The sequence below is a fragment of the Vulpes lagopus genome, chromosome 21 (assembly GCF_018345385.1).
Source record: "Vulpes lagopus strain Blue_001 chromosome 21, ASM1834538v1, whole genome shotgun sequence".
Classification (NCBI taxonomy): domain Eukaryota; kingdom Metazoa; phylum Chordata; class Mammalia; order Carnivora; family Canidae; genus Vulpes; species Vulpes lagopus.
The window spans coordinates 4,488,361-4,515,548 of record NC_054844.1 but is presented as its reverse complement, the minus strand read 5'-3'; the positions used below and the strand labels follow the sequence as shown (position 1 = coordinate 4,515,548).

General features: G+C 56.5%; 2 protein-coding genes across 9 annotated transcripts in view; one reads left to right on the top strand and one right to left on the bottom strand.

Annotated features, from left to right (window-relative positions):
• The window catches only part of TSPAN11 (tetraspanin 11), a 76,458-nt gene extending 69,695 nt beyond the window's left edge, over positions 1-6,763 (top strand). For both annotated transcript variants that reach the window (XM_041735919.1, XM_041735918.1), the window contains one exon: positions 2,352-6,763. Coding sequence is in view for 1 of the 2 variants with exons in the window: in XM_041735918.1 (XP_041591852.1) it covers positions 2,352-2,411 (60 nt within the window). In the remaining variant the exon portion in view is untranslated. The remainder of the gene's footprint in view (positions 1-2,351) is intronic.
• A 5,533-nt stretch (positions 6,764-12,296) lies between these two features.
• TSPAN9 (tetraspanin 9) overlaps positions 12,297-27,188 on the bottom strand; it is a 200,948-nt gene continuing 186,056 nt past the window's right edge. For all 7 annotated transcript variants that reach the window (XM_041735952.1, XM_041735950.1, XM_041735948.1 and 4 more), the window contains 6 exons: positions 19,414-19,605; positions 18,959-19,033; positions 18,495-18,596; positions 17,827-17,958; positions 17,295-17,378; positions 12,297-15,761 (listed from right to left, as the gene is read on the bottom strand). In XM_041735952.1, coding sequence (XP_041591886.1) covers positions 15,690-15,761; positions 17,295-17,378; positions 17,827-17,958; positions 18,495-18,596; positions 18,959-19,033; positions 19,414-19,605 — 657 coding nt within the window. In that variant the 3' untranslated portion in view covers positions 12,297-15,689. The remainder of the gene's footprint in view (positions 15,762-17,294; positions 17,379-17,826; positions 17,959-18,494; positions 18,597-18,958; positions 19,034-19,413; positions 19,606-27,188) is intronic.

Sequence of the window (27,188 nt, the reverse complement as noted above, 5' to 3'; positions counted from 1 at the left end):
GATGTGGTCCCTTCTCCCAGGAAGCTTTCACTCAAGAGAGGAGACACATAGAGCATGGGTTGTCACATGCAGGCAGAGGCACTGTGCACGTGTGCAACCCAGGGCTTGGGGGAGCATATAGGAGGCCATAACCTGCCATGGGCAGTCAGGGAAGGCTTCCTGGAGAAAGTGATATATAATTAAACCTTGAAGGGATTTAACAAGAAGAATTAAGATGGGGAAGAGTGACAGGGTGAGGGAATTGAATTTGCAAAATCCTGACTGGTTGCTGTGGAGGGAGGGCTTTACTCCAAGGGCTCAGGAGGGCCACTGCCTGGCTTATCAAAGGCTCAGGGTGCAGGAGGGGAACCGTGATGGTGTTGGTCCTGTCATCCTAGTTTTTAAAGAATCTCTCCAGGGAAGGCTATTGAACAGACTGGAGGCTTTCCTATTGATAGAGGAAGAGCTGAGGCTCAGAGACAGATATACCTGTCCCCAAGGTCACACAGGCCCAAAGAGAAGCTACCACACTCCCACCTGGACATTCCCAGTTTGGAGGATGGAAACGTGTTGCAGAGCCGAGAAAACTCACAAGACAGATGAGATTGGGATCTGCAGGTCATTAAAAGGGAAAGCTGAAAGGTCATGTTGGATTGGCTTCCTGGGACCTCCCCGGCCCTTCCTTGATGCTCTTGGGTAACAATCAGGTGTTGGCTCAAAAACCTCAAAAGCAACTGAGAGAATGCCATCTCCCTGTGAAAAAAGAGCCCCATCCGTGGCAAATGCTGTGCCTGGACAGCTGCCAGAAGAGGGCGCTGTGCCCCGTGCAGCGCTGCCCCAAGCTGGGCCCCCTCCGCTGCCATCCCCGCCACCCCCATCCTCCATCCTCTGCCATCTCCTGCTCCTGCACTCAACCTGTCAATTGTTTTCTCTGCTCACCCTGTGCTGGCCACGCAAAGCGATGGATGCTGATTTCAGGAAGGAGACGCAGGTGCTCGCTCAGGGATCAGATGGCCACTACTCCTTGGCATGAATCAGGGTGCTTGTGTGTGTGCTCGTGTATGTGCATACGTGTGCATGCATGTTGAGTGCATCCTTGCCCCATCTGCATGTGTTGGGGAGGCTCCATCTGTATGTGTGGACATGTGTTGGGGAGAGTCTGGCCCATACACCTCCAGCCTCACTCTGCCTTCCCTTGGGAGGCACCCCAGGAACACTCGGGCAAGTTCCAGCAAGTTCCACTCTCCCAGTCCCCGGCACAAACCCCACACTGTAGGAGGTGTGGCCACAACCCTCCCCAACCTCAGCCAGAACCAGAAAGATCCAGATAGCCCCACAGGTTAGCCGTCAGACCACAAGGGCCAGGGAGCAGGGCATGCCGCATGACCCCTGGGTGTGGTGGCTGTGATGGCACCTGCGTGAAGCCAGTGGGAGACAAGCTAGCCTCTCGGGCTGCCTTCAGCTTGTGGCTGAGTGTGAAAGTGGATTAGCACAGCTCTTAGGACCAAGTCCGGAAGCTGCGAGTTGTGCTCAGGGGCTCCAGCGTCCGCCCTGTGGGGATGGAGAGCAGGGCAAAGGGGCGAGAAGCGCTTGGGGACAATGGGCATTATTCTGTATCTTTGAGGAAATTGCCTTTGCCCACGTGCCACAAGACAGGTATGGGGCTGCCCCTGCGGTGCCTCTGCCCTCTGGGCAGGGAGTTGGGATCCAATGGCATCGCTATCACAGCAAGATCATAGTCACGGGCCTCGAGGGTCTGACACTTCCACAGCTTCTTGTGCTGCATTTAGACATTGGCGAAGTGAGACCCCCCAGGGGGACGGGGAATGTCTAGCACTGCCCAGCTTTGGGCAGGGTGCTCTGGTGCCTCCTTGTTCAGCCCCTTGCAACGGAGGGGCTGTCAGGCCGGCTGCTGGGGCTGGGCCTGGTGCCGCATCCCAAGCTGGCTTAACAGGAACAGTTGGCGACCCCTCTGGGTGCGCCTCTGAGAGCCCGGTGGCTTCTGTACCTCAGCCAGAGAACTGACTATGAACCTTAGTGTTGCTCTGGAGTCTGAGAGCAGCGAAACACAGACAGAACCTCTCCTAGAGAAAGACAGTTTCAGACAGCAGTGAGGGAGCGGAACTACTACCCCCCAGGATCTAGTTAAATTGGCCCGTCTCTGGAGATCTGGGACCGCAGACCAGAAGTGGACAGCTTGTTGGTAACGCAGGATCTCGGGCCCACCCCAGACTTCCTAGGTTGGAATCTGCCTTTATCAGGATGCCCATGGGTGCATCCGAATGTGACAGGCCTGCTCCAGGGCACTCTGGGGAGGGCTGCTTGCTGAGGTTCTGATTGCTCTTTGCTCCTCTGCTCTCTCCACCTGGCAGATCTGTGGGATGGTTCTCACCTGTTGCCTGCACCGGAGGCTCCAGCTGCATTTTTACTAATGGCCAACTGCCCCTCGCAAGGACAGGTGCCCACGTCCCATCTTCCAGACCTGCAGAGTCAGCACCAGCTTGCCTAGAAACTCCCTCTACTGTGTGTCTAGCCCCTTCAGACCCACCAAGTGCCCAAGACCATGGCTCCTGTGGCTCCCACCCAGGCCGGGGGCCCTCAGCCCCCTCTCTCCACTACCAAGTGCTCACTGCCAGGATCCCTGGGCACAGGATGCATCCTGCCAGGAAACATTCACCAGCACCCCTCACCAGCAGTGGGGGTCCCGTGGACTGCAGGGGGTGGTGAGAATCACACCCTCTGCTCCCTCCCAGCTCCAAAAGCTAGAATGAAGGTCTAAAAACTCTGGCCCCTCTGGGACTCCCCACTGGGGCACATCGTCTCCCCCCTGGTGCTGAGCACCCCTCGTCTTGTCTCTGCTTGGGGTGGGGCAGTCAGGGTGGGCTCTGCCCCCAGAAGCCCCAGCCTTTGATACACCGACCCACCCCTGTCACCTGGAAGATAGCACCTTGTTGGCCTGGTTCCTTCTCACAGGGCCTGGCAGTGGAGAGGCCTGGGGTGAGACCCCGGTAACTGGGCATGGGCACCACCAGGGCGAGGAGCAGGTCAGGTAAGGTCACAGGCAAATGCTGCCCCAGGACCCTGTGCACTGCTCAGAAGCCATCCCTGGGAGAGATCCCCCCAGAAGACTGTGGCTTGTGCCCCCCCCCCCCCCTCTGCAGTAACTAGGCCCTGCAGGGATCTCCTGTGGCCTGATTCTCAGGAATGCCAGGTTTTTAAATGATTTCCAGCTCTTCGTGTGGGTGGGAGTGAAAAGTCCTTCCTGGGTAGGCCAAGTCACAGGCCCTGCAATATGGGCATCACTGAGAAGGCTCAGTGCTGAGTAGAGGGGTGCTCCGCCCTGGGCCCTGCTTTTCCTGGGCCCACAGTCCCAGACTCCATGACCACCACCGTGCCCCTCCCAGAGCCCTTGCTCTGCTCCCCAGAGTGAATCCAGGCCCCTCCTTTGGTTCTCTCTTGCTTCTCTGAATCAGGCAGGGAATTTTCAGGAACCATTTTCTTAAATACTAAGAACGGAACAACAACAACAAAACTCTGGAAAAGGCAGAGTAGAGAGACGCTGGCAGTTTTCCAAAGAACAGGTGTCAACTTGGGAGTCAGCCACAGGGACCCTCTCCAAGTAACTGTCACAAGTGGGTAGCTCATAGTCCCGGAATCCTGCACCTAGCTCCTTTACCTTCCAGGTCCTAAGCTTCCGGGGCTGGGGACCATGAGGGAGCAACCCCTTGTTGCCAACATCAAGGCCAGGAAAGGTCACCCCTTGCCTCTAATTCATGGCAAGCCCCAGGGTGATGAGCGCAGCTCTTGGTAACCTGGGCCAGACCTGGGTGAAGGCTGTGCTCTCTTCCGTACACAGGTCACTGCTGTCCCCAGACACTGCCCTAGATGTATAGAAATTGTATGCCCTCCGAACGCAGATTACTCGCATGCACAGGAAAGACCAGCTTCCCCGGGCAGATTGCTCCTCTACCCCGGAGATCCCCTGGGGGCTGTCGGAACCCTGGCTGGCTCAGCAACTCTGCCCCCCAGGGCCCTGGGGTTGCGATTGCAAATCCATTAACAGGGAAACCAGCTTTCTGGTAATCCCGGACTGTGCCAAGGCCGAGAGAAAGGGTGCTGGGACTATCTTTGCTGCCTTCCAATTCTCTGGGACTCGTGCAACCGAGAAATGACTACCTCCCAAGCTCTCGGCAAGGCCAGGTCACAGACTGACAGGTCTTACCAAGTGAGGCCTGAAAGAGAGCCGTGTTCTTCCAGTGGAGGGGCCCGTGGGAGGTGGTGATGCCAGGGGAAGGGCCGTGTCCTGTGGCCCCTGCTGGCCCCTGCTGGAGCCACTGCCCTCTTTACTGAGGTCAGTGGGGCTTGTGGAGGTGAGACAGGGTGATAGGCAGGTAGCACTGGCCCCAGCCCCCCATGTTGGGTTAGGCCATCCTGGCTGAGGGCAGGATTGGCTGCGAGCAAAAGGCTCCTGCACACCGGCCCACCCAGACCAAGGATGGATGGCCCAAGCTGCAGAGATGGAACAACGCAGAGCTTTAGGGAACGGTGACCTGCTCGTTGGTGCCCAAAGCCCGGGAGGTGAGGCAAGGGCAGAGGAGACGGAGGCCCAGGTTACGGCAGGCTCTAGCTCAGGACACAGAGGGCTGGAGTCCGGAGCCAAGGATGTGCCCACCCTGCCTGAGAGCATGCAGATCTGCACCCAGGGCACTGCTTGGACTTCATGGTCATGAATTCCTCGGATAGAGAAGGGCATGCCTGTGGACAGCTGTCATCAGCCGTGTGCAAGGAAAAGGCCCCCGGCACGCCGGGACCCAGGAAGGAAGGCAGCATTCTGTACAGGTCGGGCCACAGCAGATGCTGCTGGTCACCGGGGGCCTTCCGTGAGCTTTGAATGTGTGAGTCACGTACATGCTCTCTCATGGCGATCGCAACAAGAAGGTACTGGTCCCCCCTCTACAGGTGACAAATCAAGGCTCAGAGCAATTAAGACACCTGCCAGGCGGTAGCAGTGGCTGCTGTCCTGCCACCCCCCAGCTGATGGAAGCCAGGGAAGCTGGGCTGGGAGCCCCTGCTCCTCGGCATCCTGTGGCTCTCCATCTCTGCAGGAAGCCATCTGGCTGACATTCTGACATTCGGAAACACCGGGTCCCCCAGGGGGCACTCTCTGTCCAATAGCAGCGGCCTGGCCCCCCTTCCCGGATCGGACGGAACCATCCATCTGGCCCCACCGCCAGCGCACCCCACACACCTGCAGAGCGGCCTGGCTCCTTTCCCGATTGACAGCTGGTGCCTCCTGGTGGACTGGCTCAGGCAGCAGGTGGGGGCCCTGGGGACCACGCTCGGGGGAATTGCCAGCCTGTCACCTCGGGTGCCAGTGTTGACACCAAGCAAGAGTAGACCAGACCTCAGCAATCAGAACCTGCCCATGGCGTGCGGGATCTCGTGCCCATACAGAGATCACATCTAGGGGCCCAGAGGGCTGGGAGGGCTGCCCCCCTGCTGGGGGCCGGGGGGTGTCTCAGGTCACAGGCCCTCAGAGCCACCCTGGGGGCCCATGTTAACCACCTTCAGCTAGCTTTCCCTCGCTGTACTGCTGGAGGGTAGCACAGTGCAGCCTCTGTCTCACAGAGCTGATGGCCTGGAATTTCAGCAGGCTGCTCAGCCTGGGCACAGCCACAGACACTCAGGCTTGGCGGGGCCAAGACAGCCCCGGGGTGGGTGGGGGATCCTTGTGCACTGCAGCCACTCTGGTCCGTCCCTGGGTTTGGAGGTAGAGGAAGCAAACTGAAACATGTTCATCACCACCCACCCCAATTTCCGCCTGGCAAATATTCTCTACTTTCTGGCTACTTTGGGCCTGGGGAGAGTGGGGGAGGCATAGGGGGAAGTGGTTGACGAGCTAAGGAGAAAACGCATCTTCTGTCACTGCTGGGTGGCACTCACGTCGCCCGGGATGCTAGTGATGTGTCTGAACCAGAAGTTCTCAGACTTGAGGATGCATCAGGTCACCTGGAGACTGCTAAGTGTCACCCCAGAGCTTCAAATCTGCAGGGGTAGCATAGAGAGTGAGCATTTCTAACAAGTTCCTGGATGATGTTGGGGCTCCTGGCCCCGGACCCACCCTTTGAGAACCGCTGCTTTAGAGCTCCCCACAAAGGACATTTGCCACCTTCCTTTGTATGAGCGTCACCCTAAGCATCCCAGAATCCCTCGGGAGGTCTAGCAGGGCCCAGCCCACTGGCCACGCGAGGGTGGGGTGAGGCATCGCAGTGGGCCCCGAACGCGCCCTCCTGCAGTGCGTTCTTGCAGCACCTGCTCTGCCCTCTGTGACCATGGCTGGGAGACCAGGTGCCTGCGTGCTCTTCCTGGAAGGGCACAGATTAGGTCCCCAGCCCCATTCTCCCACCACCCTCCTGTGTGCTTTGGGAGAGTCCAGCTCCATTCTCATCACCCCCACTTTCTGGTTTAGCACAATGCCCCCCACCCTGTCTGTACCCCCAGCCTCTCATGTGCCCCTTCCCTTCCTGCTTTGGCCCCAGAGACACCCTGTGCAAGTACCACTAGGAATTCCAGGCAGCCCAGTAGAAGGCCAAGGGGGCTTCTGGAACCAGCTGGCCTTTGGATACGGGTTGTCCCAATATTCTAGAGACTGAGAAGTTGCCTTAACTTACTGCATATAGAGAAGTCACTGTAGTTGTAAACACACCTCTCGGCTTCGCTGGCCTCAGTGCCTGCCTGGCCTCACCTGCTAGGTGGCACGATAATAAAGGAATTGTATCTAGGACTACCTTCTGTGGCTGTTTTCCTCATCCACAGGGAAATCCCAGGCCATCAGTTCATCAGATGTCTTTCAACCCACTGTACATTGCTGAAGCGGACCTTAGTCCTGGGGAGAGGGAGGGAATGGGGGAGCCCCACGAGGAAGCCCACTGACCACACTGATCGGGGTCCCACTTACCCTTATTTTTGCCGGCTCTCACCTTTTCTCTGTTTGATTGGACCTTGCCTTAGCCTACGCATACGTGCCGCTGGCTCTTGGCTGCAAGCAAATAGGCTCGGACTGCGCGCCTCTGAAAGCTCTCAGCCGTGGTCAGCCCACGTGCCCACGTCGCTCACTACACTGCCCAGCCAGCTTTGTTGATGAGCTCGTGTTTGCATGTCCTGCCACGGGCATCGCCCCACACTAGCTGCAGCAACGCTGCATGTGGTGAGGGGTCGGGGCGAAGGGCCCCCTCCGCTGGCCCTCAGGCTCCCAGCCAAGTGTCAGGAGCCCAACACACACACACACACACACACACACTCCTACTGCTACCCAGACCAGTTGCTCTCCACCTGGACCAGCTGATGCATCCTGATCCTCAAATCCAGGGTGGCACACTCTTGCATCCGAATGCAGAATGACGTCAATCTTATTCAGAGGAGCGGAGAGCATTAGGTGGCCCTGTGTGGAGCTACGAGAAGGAAATGCTGTGATGACACAAACCCTTCATTCTGTCTCATCCACTCTTCTGTCTAGAAAACTCGCTGGAGGTGGGCGGGTGAGTGGGTGATCCTGAACAGTAGCTGGGGAAGCTGGATTCCAGGGGTTCCGAGATGGCCAGACCAGGGTGGGGTGGGCAAGCAGATGGGGATTGAGAGCATCTCAGCCAGGGAGAAGCTGCAAGAGGCCAGCTCACTTGCTATGTAGCAGGTGACGTCTACAGGCCTGGCCACCTCTCATGGGTGTCCGGCCCCTTCGGTTGAGTTAATTCCCTGAACAATCACAGCAGTAGCCCTCTGACAGCTTGTGTCTCAGGCCGGGGATGGACCCAATCCAGGGCCCGTGCGAGGTCACCCATATTGTTGGACCCAGACATCTGCTCTCCACTACCATCACTGTGAATGGGTGTGAACACGTACACAGGTACACAAGGGTGCCTGGGGGGACAAGCATTCCTTTGGGCCCCTGTCTACTGCACAAGAGTGCAGTGGGTGAGTATCCCTGCTGTCTGAAAAGGCTCTGGTGCCCACCTCAGGTAGGTGGGCAGCAGTGAGAAGCTATGCGAAGCCGTCATCCTCGATGGCTGCCAGCTGGCCCTGTCAGTTGCCACTACTTCCCAGCAGGTGCTCTAGTGTCAGGCTGTCATGTCACCACAAGGTGGGCTACTTTGAGCTGGGACCCTGGTTCCTTCTCCCTCTCCCCAACTGAAAATAGGCTATCGGGGCGGGAGGCAGGGGGGGTTGGTAGAGACACGAGGTCCAAAAGCCTAGATTATTCCACTACCTTCTCCTTAAAAACAAATACATGAGAAGCCCCTATGTCCCTTTTCCTTGTGCTTCTGCCCTGGGCTGAAACCCAGCAGAGCAAGGACTGGGCACGAAGGAGAGGGTGCCACGAGGGACTCACTGGGATCCTTTGGTCAGTCCAGGGGTGAAGAGGGCAGTGAGGAAAGCTCCCATCTGTCCCCTGCCATCAGCAGGTACCAACAGCATCACTGAGGACAGGCCCAGGGCAGCCTGAGCCCCAAGGGCCATGTTCCTGTGAGCCTGGGCATTCTTGAAGAGGTCATGAGCAATTTCTACCCGACTTCTAATAGACTGAAAGCAGCTCATGAGATCCCTAATTGGGATTTAGAGAACCCCGAGTTGGGGATGAGATCAAATTCAACATGTCTCCCTGAGGTGCCAAGCTGTAAATAAGAAGGCCAAGTCCTTTCAGGAACTAGTGTCCCTTTCCAGGGAAAAAGACACATATTGAGAATGTGTTGGGCTCCTGGGAATTCAGGTAGGGGGTCAGTTGGGGCACGAGGAGGGAGGCAGAGAGCAAGGAGTTTCCTGAGGCCAATAAGTAAATAGCACGTAGGCCCTGCACTGTGTCTGCACATTGCTTCGGCCCTGCTCCGGATGCTGGGCAAGGCCAGCTCTTAGAACCCTACCCTGCAGCCACCAGAAGGAAAATCTCTGGGTGACAGTCTCACACCACCAGACCCAGCCACAGACCCCTATGTGGCCCTGCTCCCCCGGACCCCTGCCCTCCTGTGTCCAGGGACGCCACAAGAAAGAGGACAGCACCCAAGGCTTTCCCTGGCTGGCTCGGGGCCGCCTGGGGTCTGTAGGGCCACAGAGGGGGGATTCCAGCAGGCAGCGTCACAGAGTCTGGCCTGAGCACGGCCCGTGCAGGGTCATAACACTTTTTGTTAGCTTAAGGACACGCAATAGTCCATCTCCACAGCTGTCAAGACACTAAGCAGAAATGAGATGGCTCAATCGATAGCCTCCTCCTCTTTGCTGAGTGCTTTAGATGGGAGCATCGCAATGCCAATATTTCTGTGTTCAAAGCGACATTCATCTAATCTGACTTCCTCTTGTTTCTGTGGAGTCTTGAATGTTGCCATTCCAGAGCAACAAGGAGGCACGGGGGAAGCTTGCCCACCCAGCCCGCACGTCTCCACTCCACAGCTCACTACCACCCCGCATACACCGACTCCCTGTGTCCCCAGGAGACGACTCTCCTGTGTCCCCAGCTTTCAGCCAGGGGGACGCTCTTCCCTGGGGTTCCACCTCTGGTCTGGGGCCTCCTGAGAACTCAGATCTGACCAATTTCTTGCCAAGCACTTACCCTGGTCCAGGAACCAACTGGGTGCCTTTACGTACATAGTTTTACTTAATCCTCGCAGCAAATCTGTAAAATAGGTATTGTCCTCATTTTGCAGATGATAAAAGCAGGACAAGTTCAGTGATCCCCAGGGCTCACACGCACAGTGAGAATTCAGACCCTCCAGCTCCCAAACCAGTGCTCTTCACCCGAACATGGCCCATCTCTAACGCTGGAAGTTCCAACCCCGTGACAGCAGATAAAATAACAGGTCAGGAGAAACCTAGATAACGTACGTGAAAGCATTTTGCAAGCTGCGAAGCTCAATGCAACCACAAGGAGAGGTTTAATTATACCATGCTGGTCTCTGCAGGCACAGGAGCACCAACCCCGGGAAACGCACTCATCCTCCATTTGGTGCAATTAGTCATCTACCTGTCCAGGGCGAGGGACGTCATGTCGGATGAATGGGAAGAATGGTCTCCCCTCCCTCCAGGCACCCCTCTCAGTGAATCCAGCTAATCATCAAGTCTTTGTGATTCTCCTATATGTCTCTGAAATCTGGTGCTTTTGTCTCCCTCCCACTGACACTTCCCTGTGGGTCCCATCAGCTCTCACTTGTCACTGCAGCAGCCCCTCCTTGACGTCCCTGCTTCCACCCTGTCCCATTTTACCCCTCCCTACGCCGGAACCAGAGGGATCCTTCCCAAGGGCAGGTGTGAGTCAGGCACACACGACTTCAGTGAGCTCCCACGGTTCTCGACTTCAACTCTACCCTGGCTTTGTACCTTGTGATCGGGTGGCTGTCGCCCTCTGCAGATGCCCTCTTCATGCTTGCTCTGTGCGCCAGCTCCAGTGCCATCACCAGAGCACACCTTCCCATCCTTGCTAGCTTAACTGCTGTCTTCAGCTCTCAGCTGTGAAATCGCTTCCCCAAGTTGGGATCAGCGCCTCTCTCATCCCGCGAGCATCATGATCATAGCCCTGGGTTGCAATCCGGTTTGTTCTCTGGTCCCCATTGGATCACTGGCTCTGTAAGCACAGGGTTGGCTCAAGACCCTTCCCCACTGCACCCCAGTGCTTGGCACAAGTTAAGATTCGATACCTCTTTGGGTGGATAAACCTCTTGTCCCCACAAGCCCTGGCCTTGGCCATTTTGAAAGAGTTCTGGTTATGGGGATGAAGCCTGTTCGGCTGCTGCTCACAAGCCATCCTTTTTCACGTGCCCTTTGCTGAGCACAGGTAGGGAGGGTGGCAGCTCTCCCACCACAGCACCATAGCACACAGGGTGGGGGAAGGGCCTCCAGGGTCATCTTGTTCACCCCCCTCGTGTGGGCTGAAGAGCCCAGCACCCATCACAGATGCTCAGGCCTACTCATCAGACATCCCCAGAGATAAACAATGCCCAGCCCTGTCTGGAGAAGAACGTCTCCTCTCCTGCCTGGCCAGGGCAGCCTGCCTTTCATGGCTCAGCTCATTTGACTAGAGCCCAGTGCTAACAGGGCATTGCCCTGGGAGCCAGTGGACTTCACTCTGTCCCCCAAAAGCAGACAGCACAGGGACCTGGCCAGCATCCTAATGGGTGTCCACAGGCCAGGGGATGGGAGCCAGAACAGTGGGCAGAGAGGAAATGGCTTCCACCCACACATCTATGAAGTGGTTGGTCCTCAGAGGATGTCAGAGGGCCATGCACCCCTGGTTCACGACCAACTCCTAATTCCACACCCATATGGTCCCTTCTGAGAAATCTGAGGGGAGTTTCAGGGATCCCATTCTAGTCAGACCTTTCACAAAGGGTCCCCTCAGACTCCTCCATCCTCAGCAGACCTCTGGAAGCTTTGGGACACAGCAGCTGCAGGATGGGGTCCTGAACCTTGATACTCTGGAACAATGCCCTGCCAATTTGAGGAGGGAGAGAGACTGCCCCCACACACAGAAGGGTCCAGAGATGCCCCCTCCTGCTACTGGGCCCACACATTCACTCTTCACTCCCATACCAGCTCAGTACTCATGGCCCTCAGCAAGGATGACCTCTGAGCTCCCCCCACCTGCACCTCGTCACTGGGACGGGCCAGCTGAGGAAACTCCACAAACCAGAACCCAACCAAGAACATATCTATAGCCTGAAGCCACAGTATCAGTGGGCTCAGAGGGGCATAAGATGCCCCCTCCTCCCTGCTGACCTGTTCTACTGACTTGGAGTCCCATGCTGCTGTTGAGGTTGTCTCAGAGCCCCCCTTAAGAGATCACCGCCTGGGCCAAGTCATGCTGTGAGTTCTCCCCACTCCTGGAAGACATTCAGGCCCAAGTGAATCCCAGGGACGTCAGAGGGACCAGGGAAAAACTGTATAAAACCAACAGCCATGAATGAATGAATGATTTGTTCCTTGCTCCTCCTGGGGGCACAATCCTGGGCATTCCCACAGGACTGGCCACATGTGACCAGTGACAGACACCAAGGTGTGAGCGGACCTCTCGTGCAGAGTACAGGCCTGCTGGACTGGCCCCCAACCATAACTGCATGTAGTCACTCGGCAAAGGGCATCCCAGGGGGGTCTGAGCCCCACCCTGCCCAGCAGACCTGTGACTGGGGCCCAAGAAGGGGAGATGAAGTGCTTGCTCTGAGGGGTCTCAGACAAACAGTAGGGCTGGTGCCTAACCCATCTTTGTGACCCTCACACCAACCACCACAAGTCAAGTCACAGTCACAGCTGAGTGGACACAAACACAAAGAGACAACCTGTTTGTGCTTTTGACACATTATCAGTTTTTATTTAAAAACATGCTAAAAACATGATGTTCAATAAAGCCAGGTCCAGGATGAAGGAAGCGCACAGATACGGCATCGCAAGCAGAAAAGTGCATCTGAAACCAACAAGCGTGCTGTCCCTGCTTTCACGTGCTCCCAGGCATGGGCAGGCTGCAGGCACCAGCCCCTGGCTCTGGGCCCTGGGTGCCTGTAAGGGGCAGGGAGGTCAGGGCCTGCCAGGACTACTGCCTCGCTGGGGTGCGGAGGAGCGAGATCGGAGACCAGGGCCTCGGGAGGCTGGATGCGGAAGGGTGGGGGGATGTAGGGTAGACTCCAGGCGCCTGGCACCCAGCTCCCGTCCCACACCAGGTCCCTGCTAGTTAGCACCTCCACCAGTGTGGGTGGGCAGGGGGCTGCAGAGGAGGGGACGGTCATTTCCATCCACATGGACTACTTTTTGGCCACCAATGCAAGGAGGGATGGCCACTTGGATCCAAGTCAAACCAGAACATCTGCTTGAGGGTGTGGGGTGGGGTCAGCAACTTTTCTGGATTAAGAGCCCAGGATGCAGGCCCATGTTGGCAGGGAGAGGGGGTGACAGTATTCTAGCTAGGGCAAGGTGGTGGAGACTTGCCCCCAGACACCTACACACTACTGCCCCCAAATACCTGCCACCACCCCCCAAGGGTAATTCTCAGGCCCTGCTTGCCCACCTCTTCTGCAAGATGACGGCAGGAAAAGGCCAAGTCTACGGCTAGCACTCCCTGGAAGCAGTCCGTAGAACCTTGACCTTCTAAGTCTCATCTATAAACAGGCTGCTTCAGACCTGACTGAACTCTATGGCGAGGGAAGCCACAAGTGAGAGAGTTCATTCGGGTAACCCCACCCCAATGAGCTCAGGGTCAGGAAGAAACTGAGAAGGGAGCGGGCTGCTACCACAGACACCACATGGCGTGGCCTTCTGGTGGTGTGAGTACTGCCCTGCAGGGAGGGTGAGGGGCTTGGAAGAGTACCCACCACCACTCGTGCCTTCCCCCGGGGAGACTCGGTCAAGTGCCTCCACAGCCAAGCACGGGCTGAGGCATGAAGGCAGTCGGGGGGACTGTGGACATGGCTGCTTGGACAGGTAAGGGGACAGAGGGGGGCTGCGGCGGCGGGCAGAGGGAGGGCTGCGGCGGAGGCTGCAGGGCCGGAGCACACCCTTAAAGCTCCAGAAACAAGATTGCCAGGGAGGCTGCACACATCCCTTCCCAAGGTGTTAGGCTTTTGCTGTTGATTTTAACAAAAATTGAAATTGCATTGATGGGCACGAACACACCGGCCCCGCCCCACCCCCAACCAAACACAAGGTCATTAGGCACCAAGCCCACGTGGGCCTCCAGTGCTGGGTCGCCGAGTGTGTGTCTGCAGCAGCATGGCAGCGTGCCTGCCGGCTGTGAGCCTGCAGTCGGGAGTCCCTGGGGAGGCAGCAGAAGCTCCCACCAGGAGACCCACACGTGTGCCGCCCCATCCCCCACCCAAGAACCCACCTCCCCAACCTCCCCAGGGCACCTCTGCTCCAGTCTCAGGGCGTGGTCTTCACTCAGCTGGACTTGTTGGGACCACCCCACTCTCCACTCCCACCCCCCAAGCCGGGAATCCTGAATACATCAAAGTTCTGTACTTCTGGTCCCGACTTAGGCGAGTGGAGGAGTGGCTGGCTGGGTGGCTGGGTCTCAGCTTTTGGAACAGACAAGCAGAGGCTGGAGAGGGAGATGTGAGCTTGGTGGTAAATCAAGGTACTGAGCCAAATGGTGCAGGAGACATGCAAGGCCCCATCGAGGAAGCGCACTAGCCTAGCTAGCAGATAGCCTTTCTGAGCTCAGTCTCGTGAATTCTTGACTGTCTTTTTTTAAGCTCCAAAAACACTCCCTCAGATCAGCACGAAGTCTGAATGGGGGTGCCTGCTGCAGTCAGATACCCCTGCTGTCGGCCTCCTGGGGCTGCTGTAGCAAGACCCAGACTGACCTCCCTGTGCTTCTCTTGGGGCCCCCACTCCACCATCAGTGAGCCCCAGAGGCCTGTGGCCCCACGGCCACCTTCCCCCGCTCCCCCTCAGCAGGGAAGCTACAGCCCAGTGGACGTGGCTGGAATGATCATGGGCACCAGTTCCACCTTCCCCTCCTGATGGTCATGGGTCCTCTGCCACTGTCTGAGCAGCAAAGTGTCAGGACTGCTTCCCCTTCCAGAAGCAATGTGAGAAAGTGAGCAGCATCTAAACTAGAGAGGTATTTGTCCAAGAGTTTCTAGCAGGAATGTCTGTGAAAGTAACTGGGCTTTGCAGAACCTGTGGCGGGAATGCCCGCGTGGGGTGGAAGGGGAGCCTCCCGTGCCAGCAGAGGGCAGGAGGAAAGAAGAAGAGAAAAAAGAAAGACTGCTCATCAGTGAAGTAAAGGACCCACATCAGCCCCGGCCACGGCCACGTTTCTGGTGAAGCACTTACCAGTGCCCCTCAGAGTACCCCCAACTGCCCTGGCCGCTGGTGCCAGCGTCAGTAAACACCCTGGCACTGGGCAGGACGCTCCCTCAGCTATACACGCCTCTTCCAGGCTCCTGGGCCCAGGCACCGGCCCCTCTCCCTGTGGCTCAGTGCGTCTCCCCTCAGGGCCTCCCAAGCATGGCACAGTGGTTTGTCCTGATTGAAACCTGACGGACATCCTCTCTCCCCACCTGTCCCCCACCCTCAGAGGAAAAAAAAAATCAAACCATTACAGAAACCAACGCAGTAAAAAGTTATAAATCAGAAAGCTAACCCTAAACTTATCTGAGAGATAATATTCCTGAATAATCATAATCAGAGTAAAATAAAATAAAAAAGTTATTACACTGTAAAGTATAAAAAGCCTGGGCAAGATGCTCCCAGGGGCCTTGCCCAGAGGCAGTGAGACCCCCGCCCCTGCCAGCTCTCCTGCCTGGTGGCTGTGCCCCGCTGCCAGCGGCCTCCGCCAGGCAGTCTCTCCACCAGGAGGGGGCGCTCTGCTCCCCACCCCCATGGGGACAAAGTGTCAGGGCAAGGAAGGGCAGGGGCAGAAACGCATCAGTGCTGGGGGCAGGGAGGCTCCTGGAGCATGAACCCAGCCCACCCTGTCTTCTTTGGCAAATACACAGATGCAGGAATCCAGGTGCCCCCCAGCCTCTCAAGATCTCTGCGTGCCTCGTCCACACCTCCTCCTCCCTGACCCTCCACCCACCAAGAAGGCTGAGGCGGGGTGGGCTGGGGGGCAGGTGGGCTGGGGAGGTGGGTGCAGGGGTCAGCAGTCCGGAGAGCGAGGGCAGGCAACACAAAGCTCAAATCTTCTCCCCTGGCACAGTGTCCGTGTGGGGCTGGGGTGCTCCCCACCAGCCCGCTCAGGCGTCGTACTTCTTACCAGTCCGGTGGATGTGCTGGAAGAGGGTCATGGAGAAGGCCATGCCCAGAATCTGAAAGACATGGGGGAGAGGCCCTTGGAGGGAAGCTGGTGGCCTGGGGTCTACCACACAGCACCCAGAGCAAGTGGGGACAACCCTCTGTACTTGAAAACTGCTGGCAGCAGACAGACAGTGGTGACAGAGGAGGTGGCACACGGATGAGCTCAGCCCCTCAGAATCTTATACGCCTCAAGGAGGCTCAGAAATCTGCCCGTTTCCGAGGGTTGTGGTGAGGACTGAATGCACAAAGGACCCGATCCTAAGAGGCAGCTACCATGGAACTGAGGAGGGAACCAGGGAGGTCGAGTCACTCTGTTTGGTTCTGCAAAGCACGACATGAGGTCTTGGCGGCAGCAGGTGTGTCTTCACCACTGATGTGCCTGGGACAACATTCATGCTCATCTGTGTTCCCTCAACTCCTGAACCCTGAAGGGAGTGGGGACGCAGAGCAGTGCAGGAGGCAGGAGGAAGCCAGCCTACGGCCTCACAGTCACCACAGAGAATGTGCTGTGGGCACGTGCCATACAGAGAGGGACCGGGAGACATTGTGTGGCTCTCACAGCTCTTGCACTCAGTGTTTGGGCATAACCGGAGGGGACCCTGGCTGGTTGTGGTCCAGGCCTGACCACAGGGAGCCGAGAGGTGCCCCTGTCCTCAATGCTGAAAAGAATCTCACCCCTGTGCACACATCTCATATCAGAGCTCGGCCAAAATGGCAGCAGGATCGTCCACTGAGCTGGAAAGCTCTTAGAGAAATCAGACACGGTCAGACCCTCAGACCCGCAGGCCCAAGAGCTGAGGGGCAAGAAAGAAAACTTCATGCAGGATGTCAGCCGTCTTTCCATGGACCAGCCAGTCAAGTTCAAGCTCTCCAAGGGGAACTGGGCATCGAAGGCTCCTGCTGGAGGAGTCCTGGAAATGCTTGTCCCAGGAAAGTCGGGAGGCTCTCACTCCCCTCCAGCCCTGCCAGCCTCATCTTCTGGAAGGGAGGTGAGGACTCCCTCCTTGTCCGTCTCCAGCATCTGTGCCAGGGTTTGTAGAGTGTGGCTGCTCACTGCATGCCTGCTAATAACAGCTACTGCCTGCAGAGCCCTTCCCAGCTGCCTGGTCCGGCTCGGCACCCTGTGACACATACTGAGCTCACTTAATGCTAAGAAGTGGCATGATGATCGTGCCCACTAATAGGCAGTGCGGCCAGGACAGCCGCCAACAGAGCATGAGCCTGTGCTCAGATGTATTACCCGAGGACTCAGGTGAAGGTCCCTGGGAAGGAGGGCAGGCGTGTTCTCCAGCAAACCCACACGGGACTGGCACAATGACAGCACCAGGCCCAAGGCCCAGGGGGAATGCCGCAGAAGCCCAGCCCTACGGTGCCTGCAGAGCTGGGACAGGTATCCAAAGACAAGGCCGCAAGACAGAGCAGAGCAGGAAGGCACACGGGCTGCAGGCTGCCTGGTCAGCTGCTGTGCATGTGCATGTACCTCCTCTTCCTCCTCTGGCTCAGCTCCAGCAGGGGAGCCTCGAGGCTCCAGACAGGCCTCTTACCTGCATGATAAGGATGCACATCCCCACCGTGCCAAGCACGTGCTTATTGTCATCAAACCACATCTTCACCTTTTCATAGCAGCCCTGGGGAGCAGGGACCAGAGTTAAGGCAGTGGCAGGACCGTGAGTGCCCCTCCTGCCCAGCCCCCACACCTCACTGCCCTCTCCTCACATCTCCCACCCCCACCAGCCTTGCTCTTTCCTCCTGTCCCTCCCTGGCTCTCAGGCCTGGTCCTCTGGCCTTGGAGCAGGCCCACCCCTTCCCCCCAAGGCTCCACCTACAAGGTCCCCCTGCACAGCCAGAGACCCCCACTCAACCCCCACCCTCTGACACTCCCAAGTGTGGGTCCAGCCCCCCCACACACTGTCTACCTGCCTTTTAGATATTCAGACCCGTGTGTCCCCCACCCATCTTATGTTAAGCCAATACCCTCGTGTCCCTGGCACCCCTCCTCTACAGGTGTCCTTTCCCCACACTGTCCTCCGCACAGGCTTCTGGGAGGAAGCCCCGGGAAGATGCCTCCAGCCTCACCGTTCTCCAGAGAGGGGTGGTGGTGTTGCGCCCACAGCCCTGGGAGTTCTCCATGCAACAGCGGTCGGGAACCATGTTCTCCCCCAGTACTGGGTACCAGTCTGTGTAGTCCGTGACGCCACAGCAGCGCATCTGCAGCAGGGAGCACACGGGGTCAGACTTGCCACATCCTTTGCACCTTCCCCTGCCTGGACCAACGGGGCCCCACAAAGGCTGCCTCTCTGGGGGTCAGCAGAGGAGACAAAGGCCTCCTTCTTGTCCCTTCTTTAGGTCTCGGCCGGACCCAAAAGGGAAGCACCCACCTGCCTCCCTGAGCTGGGCCTTGGACCCAGGTGGGAGCACCAGACCACTTGCTCTGCTTTGTGGATCATCCCAAGTGGGTGGCCCCTACTCCCGAGAGCTTGACATGGGGCTTCTGGGCTGCACTGACTTGTTTTCCTCTTGGAATCTGAACCTCCTGGCCTGACCCACGATCTTGCTAAGGTGAAGATGATCCACATGTCCCAGTTCCCTGGGCCCATTTAGGCACGCGCCCTGGCTCCCGTCCTGTGCCCAGGTTCTGCCCACCCTCTTCCACTCACCTGCTTGTCTCTCTCCAGAGGCATCCCCTGTATGGCGACCCCAGGTCAAGTCTGAGGGCCCGCCCCCCAGCCAGCCCGGCCCCTCACCTCGGCCTGGATGATGTTCCAAGCATTCTTAAGCCCCACGTTGTTCTCCGTGTTATACAGCAGTAGACCCTCTTTCAGGTCCTTTCTGGCATTCTCATTCACCTGTCAGGTTGAGGGCACACACCTGAATCCCTCCTCCAAGGAGTCAACATAACTATGCTTGAATCCTCTCAGTGATGGGGAGCTCCCTAATGCAAGAGGTTGTCCATTGCCTCCCTGGGTAATTTCAAGGATTCTATTTCCCAAGACTACACAAGTAATAAGCCTCCCCATGTGCCCCCCAAACTCCCCTTCCCCATGCTGCCCTCATCAAAACCTTTTATCCAGGCCTCTTCTAGCTCCCTGGTCCCATTTCCCTTTCTCCCTTCCTCAGAGGTAAGTCCCTGTCAGTGCTTCTCCTCTGGTCTGCCCTGCCCCAACCCCAGTGAAACGCCATATGCCCCCTCCCTTCTCACAAGGCTCACCTTGTCCATGTAGACAAAGAAGAGGATAAGCAAGATCAGCTCTGCTAGGAGGATGATCAACAGGACGATGAAAAACTGGAAAGAGAACGCCTAGGTATGGGCACATGGTAGTGGTCATGGCCAGGATGGGGTGCACACAAGGATGGCAGGGAGGCAGGGGATAGGCAAGCACCCAGACTGGGCTTTCCAGGTATGGGAGGGGCCAGCTACTTCTGAGGAATCCCAGATAGATAAGAGAGGGAGAGAAAGTAGACAACCAATCAAGGAGTGGGAGGGATGATCAAGGATCATCAGGAAGAGGGATGTGGTCAGGCAAAAACATTCTAGAAACAATTTCCCTGGGCTCAGGTTGGGCATCCAGGAGCCTGACAGTCATTCCAGGTCTTGCCCATCCTAGTGGTCCAAGTGCAGGGAGATCAGAGTTTGGGGGGCTGGGGTATGGGGGTCCAACTTACACTGAGGAGGAGGCACTTGTTTTCTTTGATGGCTCCCAGGCAGCCGAGGAAGCCTGTCACCATGACAATGGTGCCTATGGCAATGACTAGGTTGGCTGCGGACAGTGAAGGGAAGCTGGGGGAGAAGGTGGCAAAGTTGCCTTGGGACACGGACAGCCAAATGCCCACTCCAAGCAGCCCACAGCCACAGAGCTGGAGAGAAAGGAAAGTGGTTAGATCAGTACTGCCTTTGTGTTCATGTCCACAGAACCCAAAGGCTGCATGACCCCACCCCTAACTCCTAGGGAAAGAGTGAGAATGGGGCTACAGGTCAGCTATGGCTATAGGCCCAAATCACGCTGGCTGTGTGACCCAGACAAATCCACAGCCTCTCATTGTCTCAGTTTTCCCATCTTGGCAAATGGCATTCTACTAGCATCACGAATCTCCTCCAGTCACTCTGAGGATCAAATTTTAAACGACACAAAACCCTGTAATACATACTGAAGGTTCCAGACACACGGAAGTGGTCATGGTTACCCCCCTTGTCAGCAGAGAGCCCCCAGCATTCAGAAAGGAATCCAGGAGGAGGGGCACGGTGGTCAGGGAAGGTGAGCAAGGACTTGTCCCTGGGGCCGGGAAGAACGTCAGAGTCCAGTTTCTCAGACCCAGACCTTCCGGCGACTGTGTCCTGCTGCACTGTCCAGAAGGGCCATATGCCCACTATTCTCAGGAGCCCGGAGAACCAATTTCCCATAGATGGAAGTAGACAGGAGCTCAGTGGGCTGGCCGAATCCATCACTGCCTTTGCCATCCATCCCTGGGAGCCAGCAGCCAGCGCTCGGGCCCCAAAACCGACTTTCCTCCATGCTCGCCGGGGGCTGCGACGCCACCGGCTTCACCTGGGGACGCTTCTGTTTCACTGGCTGCAAGTCTCCACAGCTGCCTTATTTTATGCTCCATATAGCTGACACTCCACCTCCCTCCCTCCAGCAGCTCCGAGGAAGTGTGCTGAGCATGAGGAGCCAATCAATCAGTCAACCGGTATTTATTGAGTACCACAGCCTGCAGCGTCCTGTGCCAGAAGAGCTACGACCTCTTCAGAGACCTGCCTCCCTGGGGCCTCTGCTCGAGCTGGACGGGGACAATGAAAAAGCAGCATCAACCCCAAGCAGTATACACTGGTGTCAAATAAATAGTACAGGAGTTCAGAGAAGAAAACCACTGTCCCGGCCCAAGATATCAGTTGGAAGAGGCAGTCCCTAAAGGACGGTGGACATAGGGCAGGTGGGGATCAGGAACGTCCCATGCAGGGTGAAAGCATACACAAAGGGATTTTGGAGGTACAGACACGGATCTGATACCCGGCTCCAGCTTTTCTGGTGGTGTGACCTTGCCAACTCCTTTTGTGCCCAGTGAGGACAGTAAGCCTGCCTTCTGGATTGTTGTGAGAATTTAAATGGAAGAAGCATGGGAAGTGGCTGACCAGCGCCAGGTGCTGGTCTTTGAAGAGCATCTACTGAGCAGCTCCTAAGTGTCAGGAGCTGGGTTATGACCCCAGAAATTGAGCACATCCCACTTTCGAGCTGCTCTAGCTCCAGAGAGGAGACCCCGAAGCACCAGTGAAGACAAGGTAGCCCACGAGTAGGCACAGAGCAGTTCTCACATGTGTGCATGGAAGGTAAGGGTGTGGGGAGAGGTTGCCCCCTGAAAGGGGCACTTCCTTCCCTCAAACCCAAACAGAGCACCCATTTAGTAAGTGCCAGGTCCTGTTCTGAGTGCTGGGGAGGTGGTGATGAGCAGCATGGGCAAACCACCCCTGCCTCCCCCACCCCTTGAACAGGCTATTCTTATAGGGAACACAGATGTTCCATGAGCGTACCAGTAACACAGTTTCAGGTGATGGTACATGTCATGAAGAAAAACAAAGATGGCACGGAGTTAGAAAGTATCGGGATACAGAGTGGTCAGGGAAGGCCTCTCAGGAAGGTGGCATTTAAGTAAGGACCCAAATGAAGAGGGGATGCGATGGAAGAATGTTCTAGATAGAGGGAACAGCAAGTGCAAAAGCCCTGAGGCAGAAATGAGCCTGGCCCACCCCAGGAGGAGCAAACTGTCCACGTGGCTGCAACAGAGTGAAGGAGGTGACACGTGGCAGGGGACAGATGAGACAAGATCTTGCAGGCATCAGTATAGACAAGGTGGGTAGTATTCTTAGCATTCTGGGAAGCTCCTAAGGCTGGACAGTGACATGATTTATGGTCCCAACAGACCACGCTGGCTGCTGTTCAGAGACGACCACCGAAGGGCACAGGGGAAAGCTGGGGGAGGCACCAGGAGGCCACGGCAGGGATCAGGCACAAGCTAGTGGTGACCTGCGCCAGCCAGCTCCGGAGGAGTGGTAAGCAGCAGTACGATGAAACGGTATTGATAAGGCAGGCTTGACAGGACTTGCGGGCTTTAAAAGATGAGTAGGATTTTCATAAATGAGAAACCAGAAAGGTGACCCAGGCTGGGCATGACAAAAGAAGTGGGGGTATTCCCGTGCATTACTAAAGCAGAGATGGTTCAAGCAGCCGGGGAGGAAGGCGAGGACGTGCAGCGGCTTCATAGGTCGCCCACACTGTGGAGTGGTCCTGTGCCCCCTGTACCAGGGACAGTCCCCGTGGAACTTCGTCAAGGCTCCCCAGGGACGGGCACACTCCTCCCAGAGCGTCCACCCAGTGGGCATCCACCAAGCTTTGCGGAGGGAATGGTGGCCACCACGCCCAGAACCACTAGGTGGCGCTCCAGGCCGGGTCGGGAGCCGTGAAACCCTCACCCAACTTCTCCTAGGGACTTTTTCAATCTGGTCAGTTTCCACACTGCCATCTAAATTTTTCTTCCATTAATCATACCATGGAAATTCATGATCTTCATGCTGAAGATTTATTGTTCCAAAAGCCAGAGCCCAGAATGATTGAGAGGAAACCCCATGGCCGCCAGGTCACTCCCTGCAGGTAGAGGAGCCTGCTAGAGAGACCTGGCTTTGGGACCCAGGGAGCTGCAGGGTGCCTCTACCACCCTGCAGTGGGGACCCTGGGGCCCTCCCTGGACCTGGAAAAGTTCTCACAGTACACCTTTCCCTGGAAGCCAGCTCCCACTGGGAGTGGGCAGGCAAGGCCCCCTGTGCACCTCCATTCTCCATCTGCCTCCTGAGGAGGACTGCCGTGAGGTCCAAGAGCCTCTATCTGGGAAAACCTCAACAGCCCAGAAACGCCCAGGACCCAGTCATATCTCTCCCCAAATGGTTCTCAGACATCATGCTCCACATTTTTTATTTGGTCTGCAAGCTTCCCCACAACCCACCCAGGAGCCTCCTTCCAGCACAGTAAGAGAAGGAAACTATGGCTCTGTCCTCATACCTGCTTCCCTTCTCACTCCCTGAGGCCCCACCATGCCCCTGGCTGGATCCCAGGTGAGATCCACTGCCTACAGGTGGGGCAGGCCTCACACACTGCCTGTACTTAAGTGCCGGGGTGGAGGGGGCATGGGACACATCATCTGCTGAGTGCATGAGGACCCTGCAGTGCCATGAGGGGCTCCTGCACACCCCACTGCCACTCTCCCATACCGTCAGGGCTCTCCTGCCCAATGAAGCCTCTGCTCCCCTCTCAGACAGCAGCAGAGCCTCCAGGCAGGAAGCAAATACAAACAGGCCCTGAGTTCACAGATAAGGACAGTAAGAGGGGACAGGCAGCCGTCCCATTGCCAGGCAGGGCCCACACCTGGTTTCTTGGCCTTGGGTGCGGGGCCTCTTCCACACCCTCACCCCAGGAGACTGCTGCACGCACGCTGAGCCCGGGCTAGCAGGTGGGAGGCACTGCCCAGCACCTGCCTCGTGCCCAGGTCCCAGGCGTGCCCTTCCTGCCTCTGGCCTGTTTTCCAGCCCAGCCTGCACAGAGCTGCCCAGGTCTTTTTTTCTAAGATGCGGCTTTCATCATGCTGCTCCCCTGTGTGACCTTACAATTCTTTAGCTCTCTGAGGCCCAATTTCCTTTAAAATGTGGGCTCTGGACTAGAGAATTCCTCAGGTCTCTGCCAGCACAAGCTCTGCCCAGCCTCAGACACGGTGCTGCCATGTCCCTGCCCCGTGTTTCACAACCCAGGGCGATTTTGCTCCTCCAGGAACAACTCTCACGACTCAGGAGTAGGGGGCCCTTACTGATATCTGAGTGAGTAGAGGCCAGGGTTATTGCCAAACAGCCAACGGTGCACAGGACAGTCCCTCCCGCAAACAACTGTCCAGTCCCAAATGTGGACATAAGTCAAGAAAGCCTGCCCTGGCCCATCCCCATACTAGGCGTCCACCCTCTGGCTATCAGCACAAGAAGACAACCATCACAGAAAGAACCTGGTGTGTTCCTCCAGGGCCGGAGCAGCGTTCTGGTTCTGAAAGGGACAATAGAGCATGAGAGGAGTAAAGAGCTTGTGAGAACCTGGGCAGGCACAGCAAAGAGGCCAATGTCTGGTGCCTGGCCCCGAGCAGGACAGCAGAACAGGTTTGCTGGGCAGGGGGAGGCAAGAAGACAGGAAGCAGACCCTGAAGCCAGAGCAAGGGGCAGGGGAGGGTGCAGCAGGAATGGGGGAAGGGAAGAGGAGGGAGGAAGGCTGCCCTAGATGGAAGGTGCCCTGCACAGGAAGGAGGCAGAGCCTGCAGCAGCTCAGCCAAGGCCCCGTGCCAGAGAACTTACCTGGTAGCATTCGGGAAAATTCCCTTCCCAAACCAAGGGACTGTCTCAGCTGAGATGACCGAGCCACAGTCAAACCCAAGGCAGGGTGAGGCAGGGTGACTCAGGGAACCAGGCTCTAGCCAGGGTTAGCAGGGACGGACCCAAGGTCACGGCCAAGGTGTTATGGTCCAGGCCTGGCCAGTGCCGCTCCCCAGCAGAAGAGCGGTGGCCCAGTGACCCTCCTGACGACAGAGCCTTCCTGCTCCTTGTCCCCTCCCCCAACCAAGAGCATCTCTAAACGTTTTTAATAAATGTGAGAAAACAAGTTCCTACCCTTGCATTCGCCCGGGACCTTGATCTCTATGTGGGCAGGGACCTTGGTCTATTTTGTTCATTGCTAAATCCCCAGGGCCTAGAACAGTGCCTCACCCTTGGTGATGCCCTTGGGTGTCCCTCCTACAGGGCTCTCCTGTCCAGGCCCTTTGCCGAGTGTGGAAGGGAGAAGGTACAGGTCTTTCAGAGGGCCATCTTAGGACCTTCCTCATCACCCTTGGGCCCATCCACCAGGTGCACACCACGTAAACTGAGGCCCAGCCAGGCTACGGCCATGTAGTGAAAAGCACTCCAGACTCACCTCATTTATTAAGCCTGTTATAATTAGCCAAATATCCCCTTGGCATCTCTCTTCATCTTTCATTTGAATCACATTGATTTGTAGCTTTAATATATGTTTCTGCCTTATGTTCTTAAGTATTTTCATCCCATTTCTCTGTGGGTGAGTCCCATAGTTTCCTCTTCAATCCAACCTCCCTTCTGAGCTTCTAGCTCTGACTTAGCTCAGAGGACAGCCACTCCCTGTACCCCCTCATAGCTGCCAAAGGCCTCTCCCCCATGCAGGGGTGGCCTTCCCTGAGGGTGACCTCGGGCCCAGGGCAACACATCAGAGACCCGCCAGACCTCCTGTGTAGACTTGCCCCCCACCCCCACTAAGACACCAGCGCTTCCAGGGCCAGGTTCACGCTCATCCATTCCTTCTCTGTGGCAGGGCCCAGAATATGCCTGGAATACTACATAAACATTTGCTCCACAGATGGATGGAAGGATGGATGGATGGATGGATGGATGGATAAAAGGGGATGGGAGGGTCCGAGCAGGCCACAGCCTGGGAAAAGGACCAGACCCAGACATACAAACCCACTTGAATAAGAAGCCCCCCATACACCCCCTAATCCCTATTCCTAGAACCCCCAGGTGCCCCCAAATTACTCCCACCTCACCCTCCTTAGCCCCTCATTGGCCTGTGTAAGGTACGGGCTTACCTGCCCAACTTCCCCTCAGAGCCCTCTGGTCGTTCTCATCCCTGCGGCCTCATGTGTCTCTACAGAGCCCCCCAACCTGCCCCCTGCGCCCCCCCCCCCCCCCCGCGAGCTTCATCCCCTCTGCTTTGCAGGAGCTTTTCAAACACTAGGTCCCAGCACTCCCCAGTGTTCTCTACACGCCAGAGCCAAGCACAGCATTTAATGGCATTTAATAAATTAGTGTATGTGGAAAATAAAAAGGAAAACCAAAATGACTTTAATTTCACAGCCCGACGTGCAACTATTCATGGTCCAGCCCGGCACTGAGATTAGACAGCCTGCCAAGAACTTCATCGCAGGGAAAAGGGACAATACATCAGCACCAGGAGTGGGGCAGCTACTTTGTATTTCAGACACCCCTTGCTTCCAAGGGGCCCTGCAGTTCATTCAGTGCCATAAAGGAGGGGAAGGAGGGAGACAGAAAATGTCTTTGCCAAAGTCACCCTGCAGGCAGGCAGGCAGATCAGAGGACAGAAGGGAAGCAGCCACTTGGTGAGAAGTCTCCTTGTGAGGCTCTCCCTGGCCCTGGGCTGACCAGCCCCGCTTGTGCACCCAGGGTCCCAGCACTCTGGGCTGTCCCACCTTTGCACAGTTCTGGTCCACCTAGAATTTTCTTATTAACTCAAGAATGAACGTACTTTCCTGTGGCTGACACGTGCCAGTCCTAGTTGTGTCCAAGCAGCCCACCAGAAACAAATATTTGAAGGCCTGTAACTAATATTCTTTCCCAAGTCTTCCTCTGATCTATTCCAAGGCTTTTACATCTGTGTTCCCTCCCTGTCCCACACTCGCAGTTAGATTCCAGCTTTGAACGGGGACAGAACAGAGTACACAGACACCCCACTCAACTCCTACACTCTGAGCTTTATACTTCCAGTAATCCAGCCGAAGCCCTCCTAGCTTGGCGGCCAACCCCCCATGGTCTAGGCTCACCCTGAGGTTGTGCATCATTTAACATGAAACAGCATGACTCCTCGGTCATTCTTCTTTTGACGCCACACTTTCTCTCAAAGCTTCCAATTTCTTCACTTCACCTCGCAGCCCCCAATATCACCAGCTTACATAGGTGACAGGAAGATCACACCCATATTTCTGAGCTGAATTTTCCTCCAAATAAACATTACACAAAGCATTTGCATATCTAAAACCCAGTTACATTTTGATTATTGCAGAATGAGGTTATTTTCTCAGATGGTTCTAGGAGAGAGCATTTAAACATGGCCAAACTTCAGGGACACTGTCTGGTTGCTGCACGACTCTGAGGTTCAGAGAGCTCTTAAATTATGTTTCAAGAGTCCACTTCTCTCTGTGAAACCTTAAAGAGACCCTGAAACCACGGGAACTCCTCCTCTCCAACATACTAGAGCCCGCCCGCCCCCGCCCCCTCCACCAGTTGAGAGTGGGTCCTATCACAATACCTCGTGCCCTCAAACTCTAGAAAGCACATGACAATCAAAGAGTCTGTGACGAGGAAAATCTTACATGAGACTCTGAGGATAGCCTCTGCTGAAGGTCTTGGGTGGAAGTGAAGGTCCAGGCACCAGCAGTCCTGGCCCCCGGCTGGCTGCACAATGGGCTTGGTGTCCTCTAGCCCCTGAAGGCAGGAGGCTGGCTTTACTGAAGCACTACCCATCTGTTGGGGCTTCTTGGCCTGGCCTCCGTACAGAGGGCATCTGCCTTGCCCAGGGACTCACTCAAACCAAGGCATTTGTGGGACTCCAGGGTGG